The sequence below is a fragment of the Rissa tridactyla genome, chromosome 1 (assembly GCF_028500815.1).
Source record: "Rissa tridactyla isolate bRisTri1 chromosome 1, bRisTri1.patW.cur.20221130, whole genome shotgun sequence".
NCBI lineage: Eukaryota > Metazoa > Chordata > Aves > Charadriiformes > Laridae > Rissa > Rissa tridactyla.
Genome location: NC_071466.1, coordinates 8,326,067 through 8,350,549, shown reverse-complemented (window position 1 = coordinate 8,350,549; position 24,483 = coordinate 8,326,067). Strand labels below are relative to the sequence as shown.

The window sequence follows — 24,483 nt, the reverse complement described above, 5'->3', positions numbered from 1 at the left end:
AAGGCTGAAACGTGGCCCAAACCACCCGGGCTCTTTAGCTGAAGAGAAGCAGATTCTTTTTTCAAGAGTTTTACGAGTGCCTGAGTCCTGCAGAGACCCAGCACTTGTGGATTTTCAGTGCTGCGTTGCCTGGTGTGTTATTTAGATGCTCCTGACAATTTTCCTTGCGATCTGAAGCTGGAAGCTCGCCCCTGCGTGGCGTGAAATTGCGGGTGGCTGGATTATGGGGTGGATGGTGCTGGCAGATGCCGAACCCTGGGTGCTGGGTTTGGGCTGCTCAAAACCAACGAGCACCTTTTGAGAAGGGCTTTGGTACGTGATAACCAGACCGGGTGAACATGACAGGTTCAGATCACCGAATTGATTCCTTTTCTAAGTATTCTCAAGGGCTCTGTCAGCTCCATTTTTTAGTGTCTGTGTGCCCCGGGTGTGCCGACAACAGGGAATGTCTCCATTTCAGCAGGGCTGGAGGGAAGAAATGAGTAGTAGAGCCCCAGGGAATGTCCCCTGAAGTACACAGTGGTTCCGGAGCACCCCACTGTCTCTTGGATGTGTCTTTTGTGACGTTCGTACACAAAAAAGAGCACAAATCCACAAACAGGAGGACAAGAGGGCATGAATGTTGTGATACATTGAGGTTTATAGTGTGCGCCTTCAGAAGGCTGTGTTAGATGGGTGTAAGATATATGCGCAGTGGGTGACACAATTAGAAATGTAGATGAAATTTGGGGGAAACATGGTCTAATCCCTGCTTGGTACCACGTGTTGGCGTCTCCCAAGCTCCAGGATTGGACCTAAAGCTTACAGAGGGAGGCTGACAGCCTGGTTAAGGTGCTGGTTAACCAAAGGAGGTTCTTCACTGTCAGAGAGCGTCATAATAATGCATCTGTAGTTCTGTCTATTTGTAAATTTACTCAGGTTTTTCAAATCTGGACTGGAGTGATGTGCTAGAGGGATGGGATGCCATCCAGAGGGGCCTGACAGGCTTGAGGAGTGGACCCGTGTGAACCTCATGAAGCTCAACAAGGCCAAGTGCAAGGTCCTGCACCTGTGTCGGGGCAGTCTCCAGTATCGATACAGACTGGGTGATAAAGGGTAAAGGAGAAGGACATGGGGATACTGGCAGATGAAAAATTGGACGTGAGCTGTCAATGTGCGCTGGCAGCCCAGAAACCCCCCCACAGCCTGGGCTGCATCCCCAGCAGCGTGGGCAGCAGGGCGAGGGGGGGGATTCTGCCCCTCTGCTCCGCTCGGGGGAGACCCCCCTGCAGTGCTGCCTCCAGCTCTGGGGCCTCAGCACAGGAGAGACACGGAGCTGTTGGAGCGGGGCCAGAGGAGGCCCCGGAGATGCTGGGAGGGCTGGAGCCCCTCTGCTGGGAGGACGGGCTGAGAGAGTTGTGGGGTTCAGCCTGGAGAAGAGAAGGCTCCGGGGAGACCTTGGAGCCCCTTCCAGTCCCTCAAGGGGCTCCAGGAAAGCTGGGGAGGGACTCTGGATGAGGGAGGGGAGCCATGGGATGAGGGGGAAGGGGTTTCCACTGCAAGAGGGGAGATTGAGCTGAGATCCGAGGCAGAAATTCTTGGCTGTGAGGGTGGTGAGCCCCTGGCCCAGGTTGCCCAGAGAAGCTGTGGCTGCCCCATCCCTGGAGGGGTTCAAGGCCAGGTTGGACGGGGCTTGGAGCAAGCTGGTCTGGTGGGAGGTGTCCCTGCCCAGGGCAGGGTGCTGGACTAGATGGCCCTTAAAAAGGTTCCTTCCAACCCAAACCATTCTGTGATTCCGTGGATGGAGGTTGCTCATTTATGGCAAGGATGGGCTGAAGCCGCCTTTAGAGGAAGCAGACAAATGGGGAGGACATCTGTAAATTGGGATGTCTTCTTTAAAACTTGCCACAGGTGCCTTTGCTGTGGAATTTTAATGTCACTTTGTCCCTCATGCATGGTCGTCTGGAGCCTGGCAGTGCTGACCTGCGGGATGTCACAAGGCTTCTGGTGGCTTGTGGGAAGGAGGAGCCGGAGCTGGGATGGAGATGAGCACCCTGACTTTCAAATGCCAAAGCGAATGAAAGATAATAATGAATCCAATCTTTGAATGAGCCCAAATAAACCCTTCCCCTCTATCGTTGCCCGTTGGATTCTTTAATCCTCCCCACCTTGCTGCCAGCCTTTCCGCCCAGGGCAGCCCTTTGCCTGCTGCCATCTCTGGTTTTTCTCTCCTGCCCTCTCATTTCTCCCCAGTAATTCAGTATTTTGTGCCGTACTGTCGTACCGAACAACCACAGCGGCCGCGTAGGAGCTCAATACCTGGGCACCAGGAATAAACTATCCCAGAAAGCTTTCCAGGATGGAAAGAGCTGTCTTAAATGCCCCATCCGGCTTTTTTCTTGTCTTGCGCAGAAGAGGTCTGCAGTGAGCTTGTGTGGATGGTTACACACGCATCTCTCTTGCATGTAGGCAGTAAAATAGATATAGCTGGAAATAGAAACTAACTGCTTTATTATGGGCGTTCTGGGTATATTCACGAAGGAGCCTGGGCTAAACAAATGCATTTGCGGGCTCTGTATGCCATTCTTTGAATTTATTTCATGAACTCCTTTACTAGTGCGTCTCCTCAAGGTGTGCGTGTTAAAAAGAGGGGGCGAGTAGCTGGGACTCGCGGGCTAAAAGCCGTTCATCAAAAGCAGCCTTGCGCCAAAGAGGAGAGGGGTGAGCAGAGCTGGAAGGAATGGTTTAGAAACATTTAGAAATACATGAAAAATTAAAGGCGGCTTTAAAATACCTACTTGAGGCAGCCCCGTGTGCTCTTCGCTTTGCGCAGCCAGTTATTGCCTTGTAATTTTTAAAGCAGTTGGGTTAGTGCTTCTCAGCGCTGGCGTGCGGTGTATTTTCCTTGGGGAGAACATGAAATGAACACCGGCTTTCCTCCTCCTATTGATTGTGGAGATGATATTAAATTAAAATAAAGCAAGAAAACAACTTTTGATTTCTTCTGTGAGGAACCTAATAAATTTTGTTCAATGCGTTTTCATCTCATTTTCTTTCCTGCTGCATCATTGCTGTAATAAGGCCCCAAGCCCCAGCAGAGACGGGGTCCCATCATGTGCAGATCTCTACAAGTAGAAAGTAAAGGATATTTTCTTTCTGTCCCTGATGTTTTCCTACCTCCAGCAGGAAACCCGTGAAGATTAGCAGCACTCAACATAAATGAACTTGCTGTTATTTTTGCAGATTCAAGTTGAAGAGGCAAGGCAGACGTGGCAGGAGAGGAGCAGGGTCTCCAGGAGGACCAGGGATTTACAGGAGGTCTCTTAGGGTATCCAGGGGGTAAATGAGAGCGGGATGCTGGATGCTTTGGTGCTGCCACCGCTTCTGAGCTCATCCCTGGTCCTTCACAGAATCACAGACTGGCAGGGGTTGGGAGGGACCTCTGGAGACCATCCAGTCCAACCCCCTGCCAGAGCAGGGTCACCCAGAGCAGGTGGCACAGGAACGCGTCCAGGTGGGTTTGGAATGTCTCCAGAGACGGAGACTCCCCCACCTCTCTGGGCAGCCTGTGCCAGGGCTCTGCCACCCTCACAGGAAAGAAGTTCCTCCTCGTGTTTAGGTGGAACTTCCTATGCTCAAGTTTGTGCCCGTTACCTCTTGTCCTGTCACTGGGCACCACTGAGAAGAGCCTGGCCCCATCCTCCTGACACCCACCCTTTCAGTATTTCTAAGTGTTGATGAGATCCCCCCTCAGTCGTCTTTTTTCCAGATTGAAGAGACCCAAGTCCTTCAGCCTTTCTTCATAAGAGAGATGTTCTGGTCCCCTCAGCATCTTCATAACTCCAAAGCCCTGGTATCCGTGCTTTGTCTTATACCCCAGGGGATGTGGGGATCATCATGGGGATTGCAGGTTTTGCTTTCCTCAAGAAGCTTGTTTGTGGTCATTTGGGGGATGAAGAAGAGCCAACAAACATAAATCCTAACAGCTCAAAACCCAATAAGGTATAAAAATGTCTCATGTATTTTTAAACCCAGTGGGTTTTGAGTGCTGGGAATTTTCAAGCGCATTTTCCCTGGCACAAATTGCCCCTGATTCTTCTACTTTCTTATCTTTTAGTATGGCCAAAAAAGGAGCAAACCACATTAATTTTCCTGCACCTTTCGCATCTCTGTTTCCCCTTAAAATAGAAAGGACAAGTTTTCTTGCTGGAGGTCAGCACTTATCAAAGTTTATGAGATCAAAGTGGAAGATAGAGTAGAGCAGGGCTGGCTGCATCTTTTCGTGTCCAAAGCTATTAAAGCTTCCTTGATAGAAACGGTATTTACCTGAAATGCAATTATTCTGAAAATGGCCATAACTTTCTTTCAGAACAACAAAAGATACCACAGTAAGCAAGATGCAGTCCTACCAAGCAGAAGTTAAACCCCAAAAAAAGAGAAAGACAACCTAAATATACTCTTGTCTCCATCTGCCTGAAATAACCTTTCAATAATTGGCTGGATGGAAAAGCTTACCCAAAGCCACAGTTTTCCTGTGGTCTGGAAGTGGTCTGATTTATTTCAGGCTTGTTTTTTTCTGTATAAACTTCATGTTGAAAATTTTGGTCCGAGTAAAAGTGAAGGATTTTTTATTTTTTTTTTTTTGCTGAATTTGATAGCGTGTGAGTGCTGCTGATATCTCAGAGGGCACAGATGAAACGTTTGCTGCCTGTAGTCACGCAGGACTGTTTGTCGTGGTTGTTGACTTAAGGACGATTAGTTAAGGACTATTATTAAGGGCTACTGCAGCCATTCATGGGATTCAGGACTTATTTGAGGGGATTAACCAGCAGCAAAGACCACAGAACTTCTTGGTGTGCCCCAAGAGGCTATCATCTAGATCCCATCCCTAGTTGGTGAGCAAGGGACTTCCCAAAACCATGGCAAGCACGCACAGCCATCAGCTACTAAACTGTGTGCCGAGGAGGTAAAACCCTCTGTAGAAACACAGTTGAGAGAATTCTAGGGGAAATACGCTTGGTGTGGTCAAGAAGTGAGCTGGAGTTGGTTTAACACCCCTAGCCAGATTGGTCAGGAGGCAAAGCGGGATCATCGAGGTTGAGTAGGCAGTGGGAGGACCCTGGAGCGATGAATGTCCTGGAAAAGAAATGGTTATCTTCTAATGAAGCAGAGAGTAGGCAGGGATATTTCTGATTTAAGATCTTCATCATTAATGTTCTGCTTGCAATCACTGGATCTGCAAATAACTTTCCGAGGAGCTTCTTGATTGCTAAAAGGCTGTATATATTCCTGAGTACGACGACAGCATAGTTTTATGTAGCCTAAAAAAAAATAATAAAAAAATCTGTTAAACTGCTGCTTATCCAACATTAACTACAGCAATTTTTAATTAACCTGATTTAGAAGCCAAATATATCACTGATGAAAATGAGAGGGTAGAACATACAGTCATTTATTCCGGTACAGTGGTCATGATTGTTGAATTAGAGTTATTCAAATGAACCTCAAAATTTTGCCGCAGTAGTCGGCTGTGTGCCGGGTGCCAGGTTTTAGAAATCTGCGCGTCGTTGAAGAGCAGTGAGCTTTGGGGCATGGGAGGGAGAGATCGCGATGTGTTTGTCTTGCTGCTCAGAAATGGGGGAGGAAAGACCCACGCTCGCTTTTATTTAATAAAGCAAAAAAAAAAGGATGGGGTGTGAATCGACTGCTAATTACTTCTTTCCAGCCTTTGTTGGCAACCAACAGACAGCATCAGTGGAGCTTGGCGTGGAAAGACTCTCCAAGGGTCATTTTGTCTGCCGTTGGGTTGGCTCTGCTCTGGGACGATGGCCAATGAGATGCACAGATAAACCGGGGCAGCGGCCGTGGCAGTGAAGCACAGCAAAGCCAAACTCTCCGCCAGCAAAGGAAGATTAACGTGTCCCGTTCGGTCTGTCGGAGGGATTTACGCAGGAGCACGTAAGAAGGGATGGAGTTAGTCGAGTGTTGCCGTTTTCAGTTGGGAAGACTTCCAAGAAATAGAGGTAGGGCAATAAACAAAAGCGAAATGGAGCAGACCGAGGTATGGACGTTGTCGTTTGTGGTCTTCATGGAGGACGAGAACTTCTGATGAAGTAAAAGAGTGTTGCTAGACATCTGCACTGTGTGGGGGTGCATGTAGGGACTTGGGTCTGCAGTGTACGGTGGTTTCCAAGCCTCCATGTAGCTGACTGCTTAGATGATTTCCCCTGAACTCCTTGTGACCGATCTGAGTGAAGATGATGAAAATTGAAGATGCTCTGCAACCTTTTCTAAAGTGCCCATTAAAATCTCATGTGGCTTCAAAGGGTACGAGCTGCCGTGCGTGTTCCTTCCAGGTGGCCTGGCAGGTAATCGGGTCCTTCCCAGGGATGGCAGTTGTGCAGCCATGAGTGAATATAAGGGCTGGCATGTTTTCATGCAACGTCTCTACCTTCCCTTTAGCAAGAAGCTCCGGTTAATGGACGTGCTGAGCACCGAGGATGCGGGCTGGGTGCTGAGCTCGTTAGAATGCAAAGTGATGATCAAGCTACGATGGCTGCAAGCAGCCAAGGAAAACCTTTCCGATAGAGCTGTGCTGGTGGTTTCTCCTAGCTGAATTCTGCATTCCGTGTGCGTATTTTCTCGGTAGTTTTCTTCAGAGCACATTAAACATTCCTGCATTCTGCATTCTGGTTATCGTCCTCGTTTTCTAGAGGAGGGAAGATGAAATATTGATGATGTCACGCGTAGGTCTGTAGAGCAGATTTATAGTTCTTCCTATACCCTCGCCAACTGAGACCACATCTGTGCTTTACCTCTCAACTGTGCCCACGGCCTCTTTGCTCACACAGGTTGTTTATTACTTCCCAGAGATGCTGTCCTCTTCTCTCTCCCCGTTGACAAAAGCGTAATCTCTCCTTTTTTTCTCGTTGCAGGTTATCCGACGGGCTATCCCACCGCTGCCCCAGCCTACAACCCAAACATGTATCCAACCAGCAGCCCCGGCTATGCCCCAGGTAAAAATCTGTGTGTGGAGGTGAGATGGGGTGTGTCGAAGCATGCTGCAGGATTTACCTTTCGCTGCTCAGTGTACAAAACCCAGCAGTTTCCGTGTGTTTGTCAGCAAATACTTTCCAGGGAAGAGCCTCGGTTAAGCTCTTCCCTTCCTAACTCTGCCATTAACTTCACGCCCTCCGTTGGGAATATTTGTCTGTGTTGCAAAGTACTTTTGAGACGTGAATCTTAATACTAATCCCAGGAATTTTACAGTCCTCATCGCTGTGATACCTGCGCATTGATGGCTTTTAATATTTTCTGAATAGCGCACGCTGTCTCCCCGAGATTGCCTTCCTGCTTGTCTTTCTCTCCTCATTCCATGTCATAGATCAGAAACCATGTCCTGGTTGATGTCTGGATCTCCCATGCCATGTCTTTACTGTCCCCCTCTTTTCTGTGGCACTGATGGACTCTGGGTCTGTCCTAGTGTCTTCTTCTGTCCAGCTCCTGCTTCCGTCCAACTCCTGCCCTTCACACCACCCTACAATGTCTCTTCCAAAGATGCTGCAAGCTCTTCTGGCCAAACTCAGGAGCTCCTCTGCCTTAGCCTTGGAGCGCTGGTTATCTTTGACAGCACCAGCCGCACTCTTCTCCGTAAAATCTTGTTTTCCCTTGGCTTTCCCAGTCTGGCCAGTTGTTTTCTACCTCTGCTGCAGCATGTCCATTGGGATGTATTTGTCATCTGCCTGTTCCAGCGTTCCATGAAAGCTCGGCCAGGCTCTCTCCTGTCTTCCCTTCTCCACTACTCCCCATCTGTCTCTGGGAAGCCTTACTTGGATGTACAAGGTCTTCATTTTTCAGGGACATCTTCATTTTCCACACCAGCCACGTGCTTTTTTGCATCCTCCTTTGCAGTTCCTCTGAACCATCCTGCCAGCCAGGCTGATGGGTGACACGTTCATCATCCTCCGAGAGCCCTGCTCTCTCTGCTGTCTCCAACCTTGACAAATTCTCCTCCATCCTTCCAGAGAGCTGGTACAAAAATGATTTTCCCAGTCTGCTGCTTTAACCGTGCCATCTCCCTCTTTGCCTCCCTCTTGCTCACCACAGCACAGACTAATGAGGTTCCGTGCTTAATGAAGAATATTAGAGTTGCTCTGCTAAATCCATCACTTGCTTTTTTATGCCTTCGAGCCCAAACTTGGAAACCTTTATAGAAGTCTCTTTCTTTTTGGAGTTGAAGACTTCTCTTAGGCCCCCACTCAGGAAATAATTTAACTGAAGTCAGACCTGCATTTAAGTGCTTTACTGAAACCAGCCCTTTGGAAAGACCAAGCGACCTTGCGTTTTTAAAGCGCGGTTAAGTTCTCTGCTTTCAGCAAAATTACCTGGGGGACAGGAGCCTCTTGGCATGACAAAGGGTGATAGAAACCTAAGGGCTAAGTACCAGTTTCAAAATGTAACTTTTATCCAGAGTGAATTAAAAGAAATGTAGTATGAGAAAAAGAAATCTCCTATTTAATAGCAATCTTGAGATCTTGTTGCCTCGAGAAGCTGTGGATGCCCCATCATTGGAAATGTTCAAGGCCAGGTTGGACGGGGCTTGGAGCAACCTGGTCTGGTGGGAGGTGTCCCTGCCCAGGGCAGGGGGTTAGAACTGGGAGGTCTTTACGGTCCCTTCCAACCCAAACCATTCTGTGATTAGAACATCATTTATTAGCTGTGGGGTTTTTAGGCTGTAGGGTGTTGTCAGAGCGTTTTCTTTAAGGGATACGGTCACATAGGTCAAACGCAAGAATCGGCAGTGTCGGAACTGTGATTGGAAAAGCATTTCTGAAATGAGGACTGAGCCTTTTTTCATGGGTTTTATGAAAAAGGCCTAAAAAAAAAATCTCTTGCTCACCCATTTCCAAGCACACATTGGAGATGAAAAATAATAATCTCGCCCTTCGTTTTGACTTCATGGCTTTTCAGTTGGCCGAGGTGTTTATTCTGAAGGCTTTGCCTCAAAAGAGCTGTGGGATTTTAAAACTTCTGCATAAAGCTGTCTTTTCAGCTCAGTCTTCAGTCGTCATCGGAGTGAAATAGATGCTTGCATAACGGACACAAAGCCGGGCTTTGTGGCAGTTTTGCTAAACTCTTTCTCCTCTAAATTGCCAAGTTTTCGGTCTCCCGGCTGTCGTAAAATCAGTGGATCCCCAGACTCGGGAGCTTTCCAGAGCTGACGAAGCAGGAATGAGAGTTTCCTTGCCAAAAAGTTTTGGTGCTGTCTTCTCCACATCACAGTTTAAATTCACTGTTATTTTGCAAGGTTATTAAATAAAGCCATTTACTGCAGATGACTCTGTAAGGGATCTGTTGTGTTGTGTTTGGTTTTATGTGCTTCTGGTAGGGTCTTTAGCTACGTTTCTTCCCACTGAAAATCTTAACGTGTAATATGAAACGAGTTTTGTTCCCTTAGATGTGTGCTGGCCACCCTCACATTCCCCTAAAGGATATAATGCTGAAAGAGTAAAGTGAAAAGAGCTCCATAGCATAAAAAAAAACAAAACACGAATTTATTAGTAGCTTGTCCTGCCAGAGGCTGGCAACGTCCTCCCTGCTGGGCCAGGGATGTAAATACAGCAGCGTTCCTGCATATTGGCCCGGACATCAGAAAATGTCCCTTGTCCCCAGCCATTGCTTGTGCCGCGTGCGGGCAGCAGCTCCACCACTGAGCGGGGAGGTGGCCAAGGGGACACCCAAGTGAGAGGGAGCCCCGAATCGCTGCAGGACGAGGAATTTATTTTTTTTTTTTGGGGGGGTGTGTGTCTGTATTACTTCTTGTACATCTCAGACACCATCATTGGGAGGCTGGGGTTCCTATTAGCCAACAAACCCCAGAAATGCTGCATTGCTATCCAAACAAAACACTTTTCTTCGCAAAATCTTGATGAAATCCACGCATTCCCCTGGAAAGATTTTATTTCAACTCAGTTTAATTTTCCAAATTAAGAAAAAAAAAACAAAAAACACTTGGAAGTTTTCAAGTATTTTAAACAGCTGCAGCAATTGCCACATTTAGGGAAGATTTCATTCCGTTTAAGTGTATAGACCTTAGGTCTCTAACCTTTCCAGCCCAGGTCCTTCTACATTGAGTGGAGAGAAAGACAGACCTCCCCAGAGAGACATTTAGCCCGTCTTTGGGGACAGACTCCCCATGGGTGTCTGTCTGTCCTACCAGGAGAGCTTGAGATGAACGCTGACTGGGATGTCCTTCATGCTCATGAGGACCAGGAACCCAAGGAGGATTTGTGGATGCTCTCTCAAGTAACTCTGATATAGTCAAGATACCCTCAGAGGAGACGACCTCTGGGATGATGTTCTGTGGGATTGCTTCCTTGGCCTAGGCTAGGATAGTGGGAATAGATCGACCCACCTGGTGTGTACAAGGGTAGGTCCTGGAGTGGGCTGGAGGACAAGTCTCCTTCTCTCAGACAAAGAAGTTGCTTGCAGTCACAACAAAGACAAGAAAGAAGTGGATGTCCCAACCCAGACAGCAAAGAAGCAGTGAAGAAGACCAGGAGAGAACAAGGAACCACAGGGATAACCCTGGAAATTGGGGTTCACGCAGAAAGGCAGCAGCAAGCTCTTGGGCACCCCTTCTTGAGCCCCATTGTTCCTCCAGTGGCATCTGCAGCCTGTGTCCTCCACCCAGCAGAAAGATCCTCCACCCACACTCGCCAGGGCCAGGTTGTCCATCCGCCCTGGTCTCTCCTTCCTGAGAACAGCCAGATTGGCCTTCAGAAGTTTCCTCGTGATTGTTCGGTATGGAATAATCCACCCCAAACCTTGTTAGTCAGCGGCTTTTATAAGCACAAAACCACGAAGACTTTGATTTCTCCCTACCTTTGTCCTGGTGGCTGTGGCTGTGGGTGTCCTCTCTTTCATTAAAGATGCTTAACCTCCCCCGTGCTTTGATTCTTGCCATATTTTATCACTACAATACTTGGCAGCAAGCAGTTCTGCAGATTAATTAAGGCTTGAGTTACTGACTTATTTATTTATTTTTTTTTAAAGTGGTGCAAATAATTGTCTGTTGCTTTAGATTTGCATGATGTGAAAGGGGAAACGAAAGCCCTGGTCAGTCGTCTTTGTGGCAGCTAGCCTTTTGTTCACTCCCCTGACGCTCCCTTCTGACGCGCAATCCTAATCTTTACCGACTTGCTTTCTCTAAAAAAAAAAAAAAATCCTCTGATCATTTTTGTCCCCCCTTGCCCCATCTTTTTGTTACGCGGCTTTAGTGCTCAAGCGAGAAAGCGTTCGCAGCCGTCTCGACAGTTAAATTTCATTTCTCTGTTTATGAGTCTTAAAAAATACTTTTAATAATTTCTGTCTTAGAAATCTCCTAACGTCCAGAAAGCTGGCAGGTCATTTTGCATTAAGAACAAAAATCTTCCGGCATGTAGCGCTCTAAATTAGCGAGGAAACAGTAAAGATTACAATTGGTGCTCCTCAACCCACCTCCTCTTGTGCAGAAGCCTCCATCCTCCTTATAAACAATCATGCAGCTCTTGAAATCAATGCAATTTAAAATCGCGGCAGGGTTGTTTGTTTTTTTTCCCCCCACTACTTGGAGATTTATCTCGTCGGAGGCATGGTTCAGAGCCCTCAGCTCGTTCATCTGCAGCCGGGAGGAAAGATGCTTTCGGAGCCTTTCTCAGAGCAGCGGCTGAGCAGCCGGGGACGCACAAGTGCCAGCGAGCGGAGACAAAAAGCCGGTGTGATGCTGTGAGTGAGGACAGCATCCATCAACAGCAGCTTTAGAGGTAGAGTAAAGGCTACAGAAGCAATCCTGGCTCTGACCTTTCTTAAATTTAGAGGGTTTTTTTTCAAGCTCCTTGCAACTCCCTGCCAGTTTTTATGGAATTACGGTCTTTAAGATCCCGATTCTGCCACCGGCAAGATGCCACATTAACAACTTCGTGAAGAACCCGCGGGCTCCACCGCTCAGGACCTCCCAGCATCGCACCCACTGTCAGTGGTCGCCTCTCTATGGAAAACAGACTGAAAGGAGAAAAACTCAGAATTTCTGAGAGACAGCTAATGCAAAACAAGCTCCGTAAAATATTCCGGCAGTTGGGTACACGCGGCAGAGCAGGCAGCACCCTCAACTGTGTTAAATGGAATTGAGTTAAAGTAATACTGTGGTTCAGTGGCTGATGTAAAACCAGTCGACTGTATCGGTACGGAGAGCGTTTACTCAAATTGAATCAGCTGCTGTCATACGGGAGGCTGGAAATAACCCCGCCGCGGAGAAGAACATGCTGCTGGGGTTCATGCCGTCCGTCAAACACACTTGGAATCAGAGGGGAACTGGCTTCATTTTTAAAATCTCCGATTGCGATACAGCAAACTAATTCTAAATGTATTTTTAAGGAATTTTAGATGTCGAGCCTTTCGTTGCCTCGCTGCAGAAAGAGATGCTGCGTGCTCCCAGCGGAATTTGCTGCTTCCAAACGCATCCCATCCACCGACAAGGTTCTTCTGTGTCAAACCTCCTGGGGTGGGGGGAGGATGGTACCTGCTGGCAGAAATCCTTCAGGATCCCTAAAAAAGCAATCGCCAGCCAAAGTTTCATCTGCTTGAATATCCGATTCTCCATATGTAGCTTAACCAGGCAAATGTGTCCCTTAGTACTGCTTGGAATAGAGGTTGAAAAGGGTGGGAAGAGCGTCCTTTGCTTCTGACTCGTGAATTTGTGGGATGTAATTGAAAGTGAGCTGTCAATCTTGAAAGCTGTTCTCTGCAAGCTTGGTCACCCTCTCTGGTCCACTCTGAAAGTGTTCCTCAGATGAGCTCTCTCTGGTTAGGTGCCTCTTGCCCCAGACCTCATGAGTTTTCCTTGGCTTCCATGCAAAATCTTAGCAAGACGTCAACCACCTAGCGAAGAAGACTGCCCTCTGCTCCTGCCCTTGGCGTGGTTCACCCCAAGTGACGTCAAGTGCATCGGTGGTGGTGAATTTTCAAAGGCTCATTTTCAAATACCTGCTACTTATGTACCATCCGCTTTCATCCTTGATGTCCTCCTCCAGACACTCACGCTACAGTCCCTGACGCCACGCTGGAAGTCAGCGATGCTTGTGCTCTTCTGTAGACCTCATGGTTCCCAAGACCCTGGGATCCATGTGGAAAATTAAATGATTTATTGTCCCAAACTTCATAATTGCCTCAATCAGAGAAGCGTAAGGAGACATGGATAGGAGCTTGGAGAAGTCTAGAGTCCCCTTGGTCAATGCAGGTGCAGCAGCAGTGAGGAAAGGAAAATGATAACTGGAGCCAGTCTTGACTTCTCCCTCTGTCAGCGTCAGGTATCTGGTGAATATTTGCTAATGTTTGAGCGCCAAAAAGATGACAAATTCTTCACCAGTTTATTTCAAACCAAGGCACAGATAACAGCCAGACGCTGCGTTGCTTGCAAAGCTCGGCCAAAGCAGCCCTGTCTCAAGCAAGGGAGCGAATTTCTTTCCATCCCAATTCATTGAAACAACACAAGTGGGATTTTCCTGTTGCCTTTTTCCGTATTTGTTAGGGGGACACAAGGCAGGCTACAAGATCACTGCCAGACACCGGCATTGCAAATTCTGATGCTTGCAATAAACCTGGTTATTTAGGACAGTGTTATTAAAAAAAAATCTCCTTTCAAGTATGTAAAAATGAGCGCCTGAAATCACTCTACCGCAGAGGGACGAGGCACGCCAATTTAAAAAAAAATAAATAAAAAAAATGTATGTCTTCATTAAGCCAGGTGCTTGTTCCCTCCCAGGCATTCTGTCTTCCTGAGATGGTTGTTTTGTTTTAACTTCCTTCATTAAAGCGTGCCTTTTTATTTTCCTGAAAGTAGGGCACGCACTTTTCGCATGGAGTCTGGCTTATGCTTTAACTGCGTTTATTAATAATGCAGGGGAGAATAATGCTCTGCATCCATTACTTCAGTGCCCTCGCAGAGCAGAGCGGAGATTTTCTAAAATCAGCCTCGGAAATTAGGGGTCTCGGTGGGGATGCCGTGGGATGAGGACGGAGGCTCCGATCCCCCATTCCTCCTTCTGGGTCCTCCCCAGAGGAAACGTGGCTCTGCAGAGGGAAAATGTAGGCATTGTTTTTCCCCGTATAAGTGCTCCGAACCATCCTCTATAGGCACCCACTGACTAATTAGGGACATCGGTGGGTCCCCTAAGGTGGGTATCTTGAGGTCCGATGGGGTGAATATCCTGTAGATAAGAGCCAGTGCTCCCACCGTGTGAGGCACGTGGGCACAAGGTGATGGGGCTGCCCGAAGAATTAAGCTTATTGCGAACTTCGTACGAGGCTCAAGGCCATATCCGTCACAAATAAGGTTGGCAGAGGGAAGCAAGAAATATATATACACTGTTATCATCTGCTTTGTCCTTTTGTTGTGATTCTGTACTCCAGTTAATTCATGGCATTTTCTTCAGGCCCATCTGGTTTTTATTTTTCTCTTTTCCACTTAAAATTTGTCCTGAATGTTACCACATTGGCTAGAGGTCTTCGCAGGTAGACAGACCGGACCCAACACTGCAGACACCTATGCTCGGTTCACGTTGCTTGCCCCGTTCCCACCACTAGATTTGCCAGGGATCCAAGAGATAACGAATAAAAGCTCTTTATTTTTCAATGAACAGCGTAGGCGAGAGGCTAAACCAAATCCAGAAGACACTGGTAGGAGATAGACCTTAAACGATACTAGATAGTCGCAGCAGGTTTGTAACCTCTGTGCATTGTAGCTCTTGCAAAGGACCAGGAGATATTCCTGTTCCTGGAAGCCTCCTTGGTTCACCTTTTGTGTAGTTTTAAGTGATGGATTCTCTGAGGATCCATGATTTAATGTAAAGAACATGCATAGCTATAAGTTGCAAGCTCCCAGCCATCTCAGATGCCAAATTACCTAGATTTTTTGGTAGGTTTAATGTGGAGAGGAGAAAACGCAGAGGAAGGATTCATATAACATCTAAATGAATTGTCTCATCAGTCTTGGAGATTAAAACCTTTGTGAAATCCAGAGGCAAAAATGAATCTGATTTTGAGAAAAAAAGCATAAGTGAAAGAGTGTTTCTGTCTCAGTGCTGGGAGTTAGCTCTCCAGTGTGATGTTCAGGAGCGCAGCGTACCGTGGAAAATAAAGCAAGGCAGTTTGGAAATCCTTAATAACTCGCAAACCTTTGGGAGGGGGCAACAGGCTCGGAGCAGAACGTTGATCAGTGCTTGAGAGGAGGAGAAATTGTGCTCCCAATCTCTCGCTTCCCACAAACCTCTTCGTTTTCCCTTGAAGAAAGTGAGAAAGGAGAATGTTTCCACTTCTCCAACAGTGGAACACCATCCAGCCGGATCTTGCACCCATAAACATCTCCGCACAGCTGAGGATTGCCATGCCGTCCAGTAAAGCGTCGCTGCCGGGTCTCCTCCGTGCTCCTGTATTTCTGTCCCATACCAGCAGAGTGATCTCATTGAGTTTTTAGTGGACCAACGGACCTGCAGCAATGCTTCTCCGCTCTCTCTGGGCAGTAACGTCCAACCATTAGGACCTTTGGGGTGGCTGGTGTGGGCTGTGGTCCCAGCGCCGGTTCCTCCTTGGCCTCCTCAATCACTCATCCCCAGCTTCCAGCTCTGGGGCACTCCAGATTTACAGCTGCATCTTCGGAGATGGTTAATGAAGAGTCTGGCAGACATGGAGGCGTTGGAGGGGTTTGAAACATCATTGCACTTGCCTTTGGGTTGCAGAAAGGTTTACAGACCCTGACCAAGTCATGGAGTCCCTTCTGTGGGGCTTAGCACTGAGCCCTGCCCCCCCAGGGGGTAGGAGCTTGCTTGGGAGAAGGAGTTGTGAAGTGCAGTTTTAAAGTATCTTCATGTGTGACTCCTTTGGGGCCAGCAGGGAGGATAAGGAACCCACCACCTTCTCCTGTGGGCCGTGGTGTCCCTCCCAAAGAGCTCCTCTTTCTGCCCCAGATGGCTTTGTCCGAGTTTGGATGGTTCTGCTATTAGAAGCAGTTCCCTGCCTAAAAAAATCACACCTCCTTTGTTCCTCTCTTGCCCAAAGGTCCTTTTTTTTTTCCTTCACAAGCCTCTTGAGTTTGCAGATCTGATGCAGAATCCCTTTATTGCATCTCTGGGGAAATCCTACCTGTCCCTAGTGCCACCAGTGTGGGGAGAAGGGGACAACGGGGACATGCCCTGACCCTCAACCTTCTAGAGATCTTGATGAATTCAGTAATTTGCTGTAGAGAGAGCGTGTCAACAGTCTACATTCTGCGTTCACCAAAAATAACTTTAAAAGAAACAGAAGTTGGTGATTTTCTTTGATTCCAGCAGCTGCATCATTTTACCTCCTTTACCCTCCACAACTTCACAGCAAGGTCTAATCACAAAGCGCCTTGTGGAGGATCGATCAACCCCCGCTTGGTTTTCTTTCCTTAGTAGCGGGGTGTGCAAAATACGTACGTGGAAAACCTGGAGCTTATTTCTTTTATAATGACGGCGAGAGCAACTTGTTAAGCTGGCGAGCAGCGAGCTGTAATAACTGGCTGAGGCTTTCAAAAAATACATGCACTCCGTTGGGAGGTGGTGGGACTTAAACCAAGGATGGTGGAGGCCACCATTTGAGACTAGTCCGGAACAAAAAGTTACAACAGATCTATAGTTTCAGGGGAGGAAAAAAAAAAAAAAAAACCAGAAAAAGACCTGATGAGTCTTTCCTGGAGGCACCAACTTTGGGAAGGAGCTTGGTTGCAGGCTTGTGTTGGTGATCTGCCTTCTCCGTAGATGTGCTCCAGAAAGCCTTTGGTGTAACGGCAGTACTTAGGTGAGCACTGGCAATGTGTTTGGATACAGGATAAAGGTGGAGCCAGTGGTTCATCACACAGAGGTGCATTGTGGCAGTTTGTATAAGACCATTTCCTCTTTCAGAAAATTTAAGACCCTCAAAATGACTGAATTCTGTTGGCCCCCTCTCAAATCCCCCAAGGTTTGGCTCTTGTGATTCTTCTGGATTATTTTACTTGGCTTCATAAATACTTTTCCGCAAACTGGGATACAGAGCCACCTGCCCAAAGCCACTGCTTCTGCTGACTGTCCTTTCCAGAGTTTCTATGGAACACCCAATGCTGTGATGGGATGGTCACAGCGACCAGTACCTTGTCCACTGGTGGTACCTGCCATGCAGGCATCTCAAAGGGGTTTACTGTGAATAAAAAGCCTTGCACACCAGGCTCAACTTGTTTCCCAACTGGGAAACACAAGGCCAAGGGCAGCCGTTACTGGTCCTGATGCACAGAGGTGACCAGTGGTATCTGGGGAGGGATGGTGACTCTGCTGGCCACATCCCCCAGATGTAGATCTTCATGCAGGTCGCTTAGCTCAGGAAACCAGTTGTTTGGGGTAGGTAACTGGTTTGCTGCCATGTGCTGTGCAAACCATCCCTCCATGGGGAGCAGGTGGGGGTGAGAGGAACCACGGCGTGAAATTCCTGTGGATAGCTGTCCTTAAAAGGTGGGAGGGAAAGGAGGAGAGCAGCAAAGTCGTTCAAAGGTGACATAAACGCGGGAGGTTGTATCTTCATTGCTCTGTGTGACACCTCTTCTCTGTCTCCACTCAAGCTACACTTCTGATGAAGCAAGCCTGGCCACAGACCTCCTCCTCCTGTGCCACGGAGGGCACCTTCCACCTCCCGGTGGACACCGGGACCGAGAACAGAACTTATCAGGCTTCTTCTGCAGCATTCAGTAAATAAACCTTTTCTTCTGGGGTTTTACTTGGTTGTTTTGTGCCCGTTTGCCTCCCCTCCCGTGGGTTTATTTGGGGATGGGGTTAGTGGGAATCAGCCTGTTTGCAAAGGATGGGATCGTCCATGTCCGTGCAGGTGTACACGTCCCCATGTGTACTTCCTTGGGTGCTGAGCCCTGACAGAGGTGAGGGTCCTGGCGTGCTCGCTGGCACCATGTAGCAGATCCACCACCTTCTGCTGTCGGAGCTGCCCGGTGGGAGCATTGCGCTGCTGCTGCAGTTCCCTTCTGGGATGAAATTTTGCAGAGCTCCTGGGTTTTCTCTTCTGAAAACCAGGTAGCATCCCTGCTCCTTGCTGTTCGCATGTGTTAAAGCCATGCAGGAGCATGAAGAGGAGAGCACCGACCCTTCTAGTGCTCCTTCAGAGGAGGAAGAGTCAAGTGGAGAAGGGTGAAGGCCTCTTAGCTGAGCGTTTAGTCCCCAGGAGCAGCCTGGGGTTGTTCGCAGGTGTCTCTCTGCAGTGGTGTTGCTCTGTGGTTGAGCAGAACGGTAAGCATAGAAAAACCCAAGGCAGATTATTTCCTATTCCCTTAAAAAGTGAGAGAATTCCAAAATAAAGCATGATTTTCAAGGAACCCGGGTGAAATTCCCACCTTTTAACTCAAACTGGCTGAGCAGAAGCAGGGGGAGGGGCTGCTGCTTACCCATCGCAGTCAAATGGGCTTTTCCAGGTGGAGCCTTGCCATCTTATCCCCAAAGGTGCCAAACTGTGCCTCCAGGAGGGGTGATAAGCTCCCTGATAAGGCCCCCGGTGCTTCCCCTGGTCAATGGGGTGTCCCCTGTCCCCTGTCTGGCTGCTCTCGCCCTCACGTTGCCTGCTAAAGGGGGGACATGGCCAGTATTGGGCATGCTGCAAGCATGAGGTGGGACCACTCCTGGGTTCAAAAGGCAAAATTAACCTTCCCAGCACCCCTGGGACCTGGAGAAACTCCAAGTGGTATTTGAAGAAAAAATATAAGAGATCTTAAAGTGACTCCCCAGGGGCCACGTTGTTTGCAAGGCATGGACCGCTGTGCCTGTGCACACACGTGGGGTGAAGCGTTCCTCACCGGCGGTCTGCTCCAGGCTCCCTTTTTGTGCTAAATTAAATCATTTACAGAATGAGATAAGAGGAAGAAATATTGAGGGTGGTTTGTTTTTTTTTTTTAAATGAAAACAATTATTAAAAATAAACCTTTTAAAAGCCTTAGGGAGACTTTATTTTTGAAAAGGGACATCCCTACCATTCTTTGGGGTAGGAACTGTACGCCTGACACGGTGCATGCGCTTTGCATCGCACCTAATTTCACGCCAGACCAGATTTGACCAAGTTGTGGCTGTTTGGAAAATCTCAGCTTGTAATTAGTAGAAACCTAGATATTATTCGGCAAAATTCCCTTGGAGTTCAACCCATGCCTGGATGTGATTTCTCCTCCCCGTTTCACCGCTGGGCTGCTGCAGGTGAGATTCCTCCCTCGAAATCGCAGAGGGCGGGAGCAGGTACTGTGGTAGGAAAGGGCCTGGGGGCAAAATTTGGCTGTGGCCACCCAGTGTGGGTGATAAAGGAGATTACAAATGCAGTCACTGGCCAGACCTGTGAAGGTTGGCTTCGCTTCCAGAGAACTGGCTTGGGCACATTTAATTTGGAAATTCAATTTAATAGATAAAGCCTTGAGGTTTGATTTGCAGAGATGCTTCAGGCTTATAGCTGCAGTTGGCTTTCGCCAGAGCCAGAGCTCTGCTGGGAGACCGCAGGCTCTGAAAAATCAGAAGCGTTTCAGGTTGGGAATCCCAAATTGGTTCTGTCCTTCGGCGCGATCTCATCGAGCCTGGGTTTTGTTCTTGGGAGAATGGCCTTCCCTGGGCATCCCGTGTCAGGAGATGGGTGAGAACTTTCTCATGAGCATCAGCAAGGTGTCAGAGCCAAGGAGAAGGCTGGGAGATGAGTCTGTCTGTTCCCAGGGTGAAGAGCGCCCACCAGAATGGTCTGGAGCTGCACACTGAACAGGGATAAATACGAATAAATATGCAATAGCTGCTCAGTGCCTCTCCACCTCTGCACCAGTAAGACAGACGAGGTGCCGAGGTCTCCAATGGGCTGTGAACCTGTAGTGAAAGACCATGGCAAGACGTGCATGAGCTTAAAGGCTGGGGAAGGGCTGCCCAGATGCCTTCAGCCTGGCCTTGCCTACGGTGTGGGGACACATGCCTTTGCCTTTTGGCGTTTTGTCCTTTAATGACGGGTTTTCAAAGCTTGGTTTTGCCTGAGGTTGGTTGTTTTGTTGTTTAGATGCTGCAGTTGAGATCTGGAGGGTCACAAACACAAAGCTTTGCGCACGGTAATGAGCAAGGTTATCGATTTTTATGGTCATTTCTGCCCCAGAGCCTCTTGTTTGCTTTTCTCTGGCTGGTGGAGGTGGTGGTGGCAGTGACAATGTGCCAGGGAGGACTTGGGCAGAGGCAAAGCAAGCCTGCCAGGCAGGTGGTGTCCACACCATGGCATCATCCCCTGTGATGTCCCCATGCTCACCACTCCAAAGCTGCTCCTCCAGCCCCCTGGGTGGAGGGGGAAAGTAGATGGACCATAAAGCCAGGAAAAAAGGCTGGAGGAGGAAGAGCCAAGCTGAAGGGCGGTAGCAGAAGCAGGACCAGACACCCAGAACCGGTCAGACTCAAGTGGGCCATGCAACCACGTAGGACCTCCCGGAGCTGCCGCAGCGTGAGCCCCGAGCTCTGCCCTGTGTCCTCCTTGGGGGATCTGCTGCTGCTCCTGGGATTGGGAGTGCGCCGAGTGCAGTTTCCGTAGACAAAGCTTGAATTTGCAAGTGCATTTTCATAGAATCACAGAATCATGGAATCACAGGATGGTTTGGGTTGGAAGGGACCTTCAGAGATCATCTAGTCCAACACCCCTGCCATGGGCAGGGACATCTTCCGCTAGACCAGGTTGCTTAAAGCCCTGTCCAAACTGACCTTGAACATTACTAATGGTAGGACATCCACAACTTTTATGGTCATCCTGTGCCAGTGTCTCACCATCCTCATCATAAATCATTTCCTCCTAATGTCCAATCTAAACCTACCTTCTTTCAGTTTAAAAACATTGCCTGGAGCCTTCTCCAGGCTGAAGAACCCCAACTCTCTCAGCCTTTCTTCATAGGAAGGATGTTCCAGACCTCTGATCATCTTTGTGGCCTCCTCTGGACTCACTCCAACAGGTCCATGACCTTCTTATGTTGGGGGCCCCAGAGCTGGACGCAGTACTCCAGGTGGGGTCTCATCAGAGCGGAGCAGAGGGGCGGAATCCCCTGTCTTGCCCTGCTGGCCACGCTGCTGGGGATGCAGCCCAGGATGCAGTTGGCTTTTTGGGCTGCAAGTGCAACATTGTCATCTCATGTCCAGTTTGTCACCCACCAGTATCCCCAGGTCCTTCTCTGCAGGGCTGTCTGTTCTCCATCCTGGAGACTGTCCCAACCCAGGTGTAGGACCTTGCACTTGGCCTTGTTGAACTTCATGAGTTTTCACCTGGGCCCACTCAAGTTTGCCCAGGCCCCTCTGGATGGCATCCCTTCCCACTAGTGTATCAACTCCACCACTCAGCTTGGTGTCATCTGCAAACCTGCTGACGGTGCACTCAATCCCATTGCCTGTATCATTGATGAAGATACCAAACAATATTGGTCCCAGTACCAAAGTTTGAGGGACACCACTCTCTACTGGTTTCCACTTGGACATTGAGCTGTTGACTGAAACTCCGAACGTGGCCATCCAGCCAATTCCTTATTCATCTAAGGAATCATGGTTGCCGTGAACCCTTCATGTGGAAACAAGAGGAGGTGGTGATACAAAACTCATCACAGAGGTTCCCCCCCCCAGTCCCCCCCCAGCCTTTGTGCTATTATAGAAAAATTTATCTGTGCAATTCAGGGCACTTCTGTGTTGCGGGATCAATAAGGTTGAGATTTCTAGAGTGGCACGAGGGATTTAATCAGCAATTTTAATAGAAGCTGGAGCTTAAAGGCTCGCTATTGCTTTTAAAATCCCAGCCTGCCGCTGAACTGCGAAGCAGCAGAAGCGCAGGCCATGCCAACCTCCTAATCCTAATAAGGTGTTAGATAGTCATAATTAGGCTTTAAAATTAGCTGTCAGACATGCTTTTCCGAGAGGAGCCTCCATCATCTTGTGTCATTAAAACTTGATTACATGTCGGTTTTACCCGCAAATTGTTCCATTTTTTTTCCCAATTTATAAACATGGAAGATGATATCTGCCTGGACTATTATGTTTAATACCCTTTTTAATATCGTAGCTGAATTGTCTGTGATTCAGCGGTCGGGAAACGGCAGCAAGTGTTAGCATTCAAGGCGGTGAAACCGCACAGCCTTGAGCTGGTCCACATCTCCAGACGCCCATCAGAAATGAAGCTTGATGCTGACAACTGGCAGCCTGCAAGGTCTTTGCCTGAAACGATGAGTTCAGAATAGAAAAAAAACATCCATAAGGTTGAAAACCAGGAGGTTCGTTGGTCTGTAGGTGACATTGTTGGGTTCCTGGAGGACCTCGTGATGGAGGAGTCTCCGCTTCTGCTGCTATGGTGAATACGGCCGTTTTGAACCTGCATTTCCTCTCGCTGCTTCCATCTCTCATTTAAATCTAGTTGCTGTTCTGCTAATGTGAGTCAGAAAAAGGGTCACAGCTATTCCGCTTTTTAATTAACACATTTTTTCCAATCTGCAGTAATCAGGAGGCGGTGAGATGCTGTTTGGGACTTCCTAGAAAGCTCCTTGTTATCTTCACGCTGTTTCAGTGCTGGGCGGATAATATGGGATATTAGCAGACTTGAAATCTTAGCCTTCATTAATTGCTGCCCTGAACACTGGTTGAGTAAATTAGTTCGTTATATTTGAGTGTTTAGACATCTTATCGCTGGGCTGAGCCTTGACTTCTCCTCTCCATCCTACACAGTCTTTGGGACCCGTTTGCTCTAAGGATGATTTCTCCCAGCCCTCCTGCAAGAGCTGGCTACCATTTCTCACCAGTAATCCCAGCCCACGTGCTTTTCCTTGCTCGTGCGAGCAGATTTTTTACCATTTCCATTTATTTTAACCATTCATAGAGCTGTGACCAGCACCTTGATGCCTCCATGGCACACTTGATGCAGTCCAAGGTGTGTCATGGCAGCAGCTCAGCTTTTAGTCTACCCTTAAAAAAACCCAAACCCTTAAAACACAACTTCAGGTATTCTTGAGGATTTTCCCCAATTCAGCTCTTAAGTAATAATGTTTCAGGGACAATTTCATAGAACCTTCCTTGGAAATGCCTCTAAAGGTTGAGAATTCAGGTGCCGTGTATCCTTGGTGCAGGGACATCCCATCCTCAGGGCAGGTGGCACCTTCTTTAGATGCTCTACTTGCCATGAGGTCTTACGGTACTTCACAGCTGGGTAATAATAATTGGATTTTGCAGCGTTATGGTGGACCTGCTTAAAGCCACCCCTTCGTTTTGGAGAGCAAAACTGGTGGAGGGTATGAGGGTCAACCCCATGTTCATCACAAGCCAACAGGTCGGAGGGTACCTTGAAAGGAAGCAGAAGAGCGGAGATCCTTACGGGATGTCCTCACTCCAGGGAAATCCTTTAAAAAACCAGACAAATATGATCAGACTTGCATTAGAGGATCTTGAGCTGCTACCACTGGGTCTTCCTGGAAGGCAAATATAATTTTATAAGCACCAGACAGCTCAGAACTTAATGCAAATAGCAGCAAAAACCCAAAGTGACACCCACAGCCATATCACGTCAGCTGATATCGCGTTATCCTTTAAGTTATTTTTTGTTAGGTGAGGTTTATTTTTTGGGACAAATTTCCATGTTTTGGAAAAGTATCCTTCATTTTGTTTTGTTCCCCATATACTCAGCATCTCCTAAACGCTGCAAGATAAGGTTTCTTTAGACCTTCGATAAAGTGTAAATCATCTGGGACTTGGATGCTCCAGCTAAACGGGCTATTGGGATGCTGGGGGGATGCTGGGGAAGACTGGGAGATGCTGAAGTCCATTTTCTTTTCCTTGCATCCTAACAGAAGACAAAAATTGCTGCAATCTGCTGTCTCAGGATCACAAAGCTGAAAATATTGCAAGGGATATTTCCCTGGCTGCCCAACCACTGCCCTCCCAAGCCTGCTTCTCCCACCTTGCTCGTAGCCTGCCGTGCATGTTTACGGAGCAGAGAAAATGGCTTTTCTCAATGGCAGTAAAGCAGATTTCCCGCTTTTGTCGCTAATGCAAATAGCCTGCAGCAAACGGGACAGGTATAAAGGTGCTTGAGCATCGTGTGGAGTTGCCTCTCCCACCTGCAAGGCGAGCTGATGGTCACCACCCTCCTTTGCAGGAGGTGAAACTGCTCGGCACTGTCCACCTTGATGACACACTTCAAGACATCCGTCATTTTCACCTCTTAATATGAAGGTTTGAACCATCGGTGTTGCTGCTTTTCTGGTCATTGCCTGGGGATATAGGCAGGGGACAGCAATACGGTGTCGTGAAATTAGATCCCCCAGCAATTAAATTCCGGTTTTGCTCATCACACCCTGAGCAAAAAAGGGTGAAAGGACAAAAATGTGGGGAGGAGAGAAGGAAAAACATTATTCTCTACAAGTAGATGTGTAGAGATGGGTAAGTAGGTGTGGGGATA

General features: G+C 48.1%; 1 protein-coding gene across 10 annotated transcripts in view; it reads left to right on the top strand.

Moving 5' to 3' along the window:
* The window catches only part of FAM168A (family with sequence similarity 168 member A), a 222,389-nt gene that overhangs the window by 185,635 nt on the left and 12,271 nt on the right, over positions 1–24,483 (top strand). For 9 of the 10 annotated variants that reach the window (XM_054188920.1, XM_054188915.1, XM_054188912.1 and 6 more), the window contains 2 exons: positions 6,915–6,995; positions 17,627–17,752. In XM_054188920.1, the coding sequence (XP_054044895.1) occupies positions 6,915–6,995; positions 17,627–17,752 (207 nt within the window). The remainder of the gene's footprint in view (positions 1–6,914; positions 6,996–17,626; positions 17,753–24,483) is intronic. The other variant, XM_054188911.1, reaches the window with a different exon arrangement.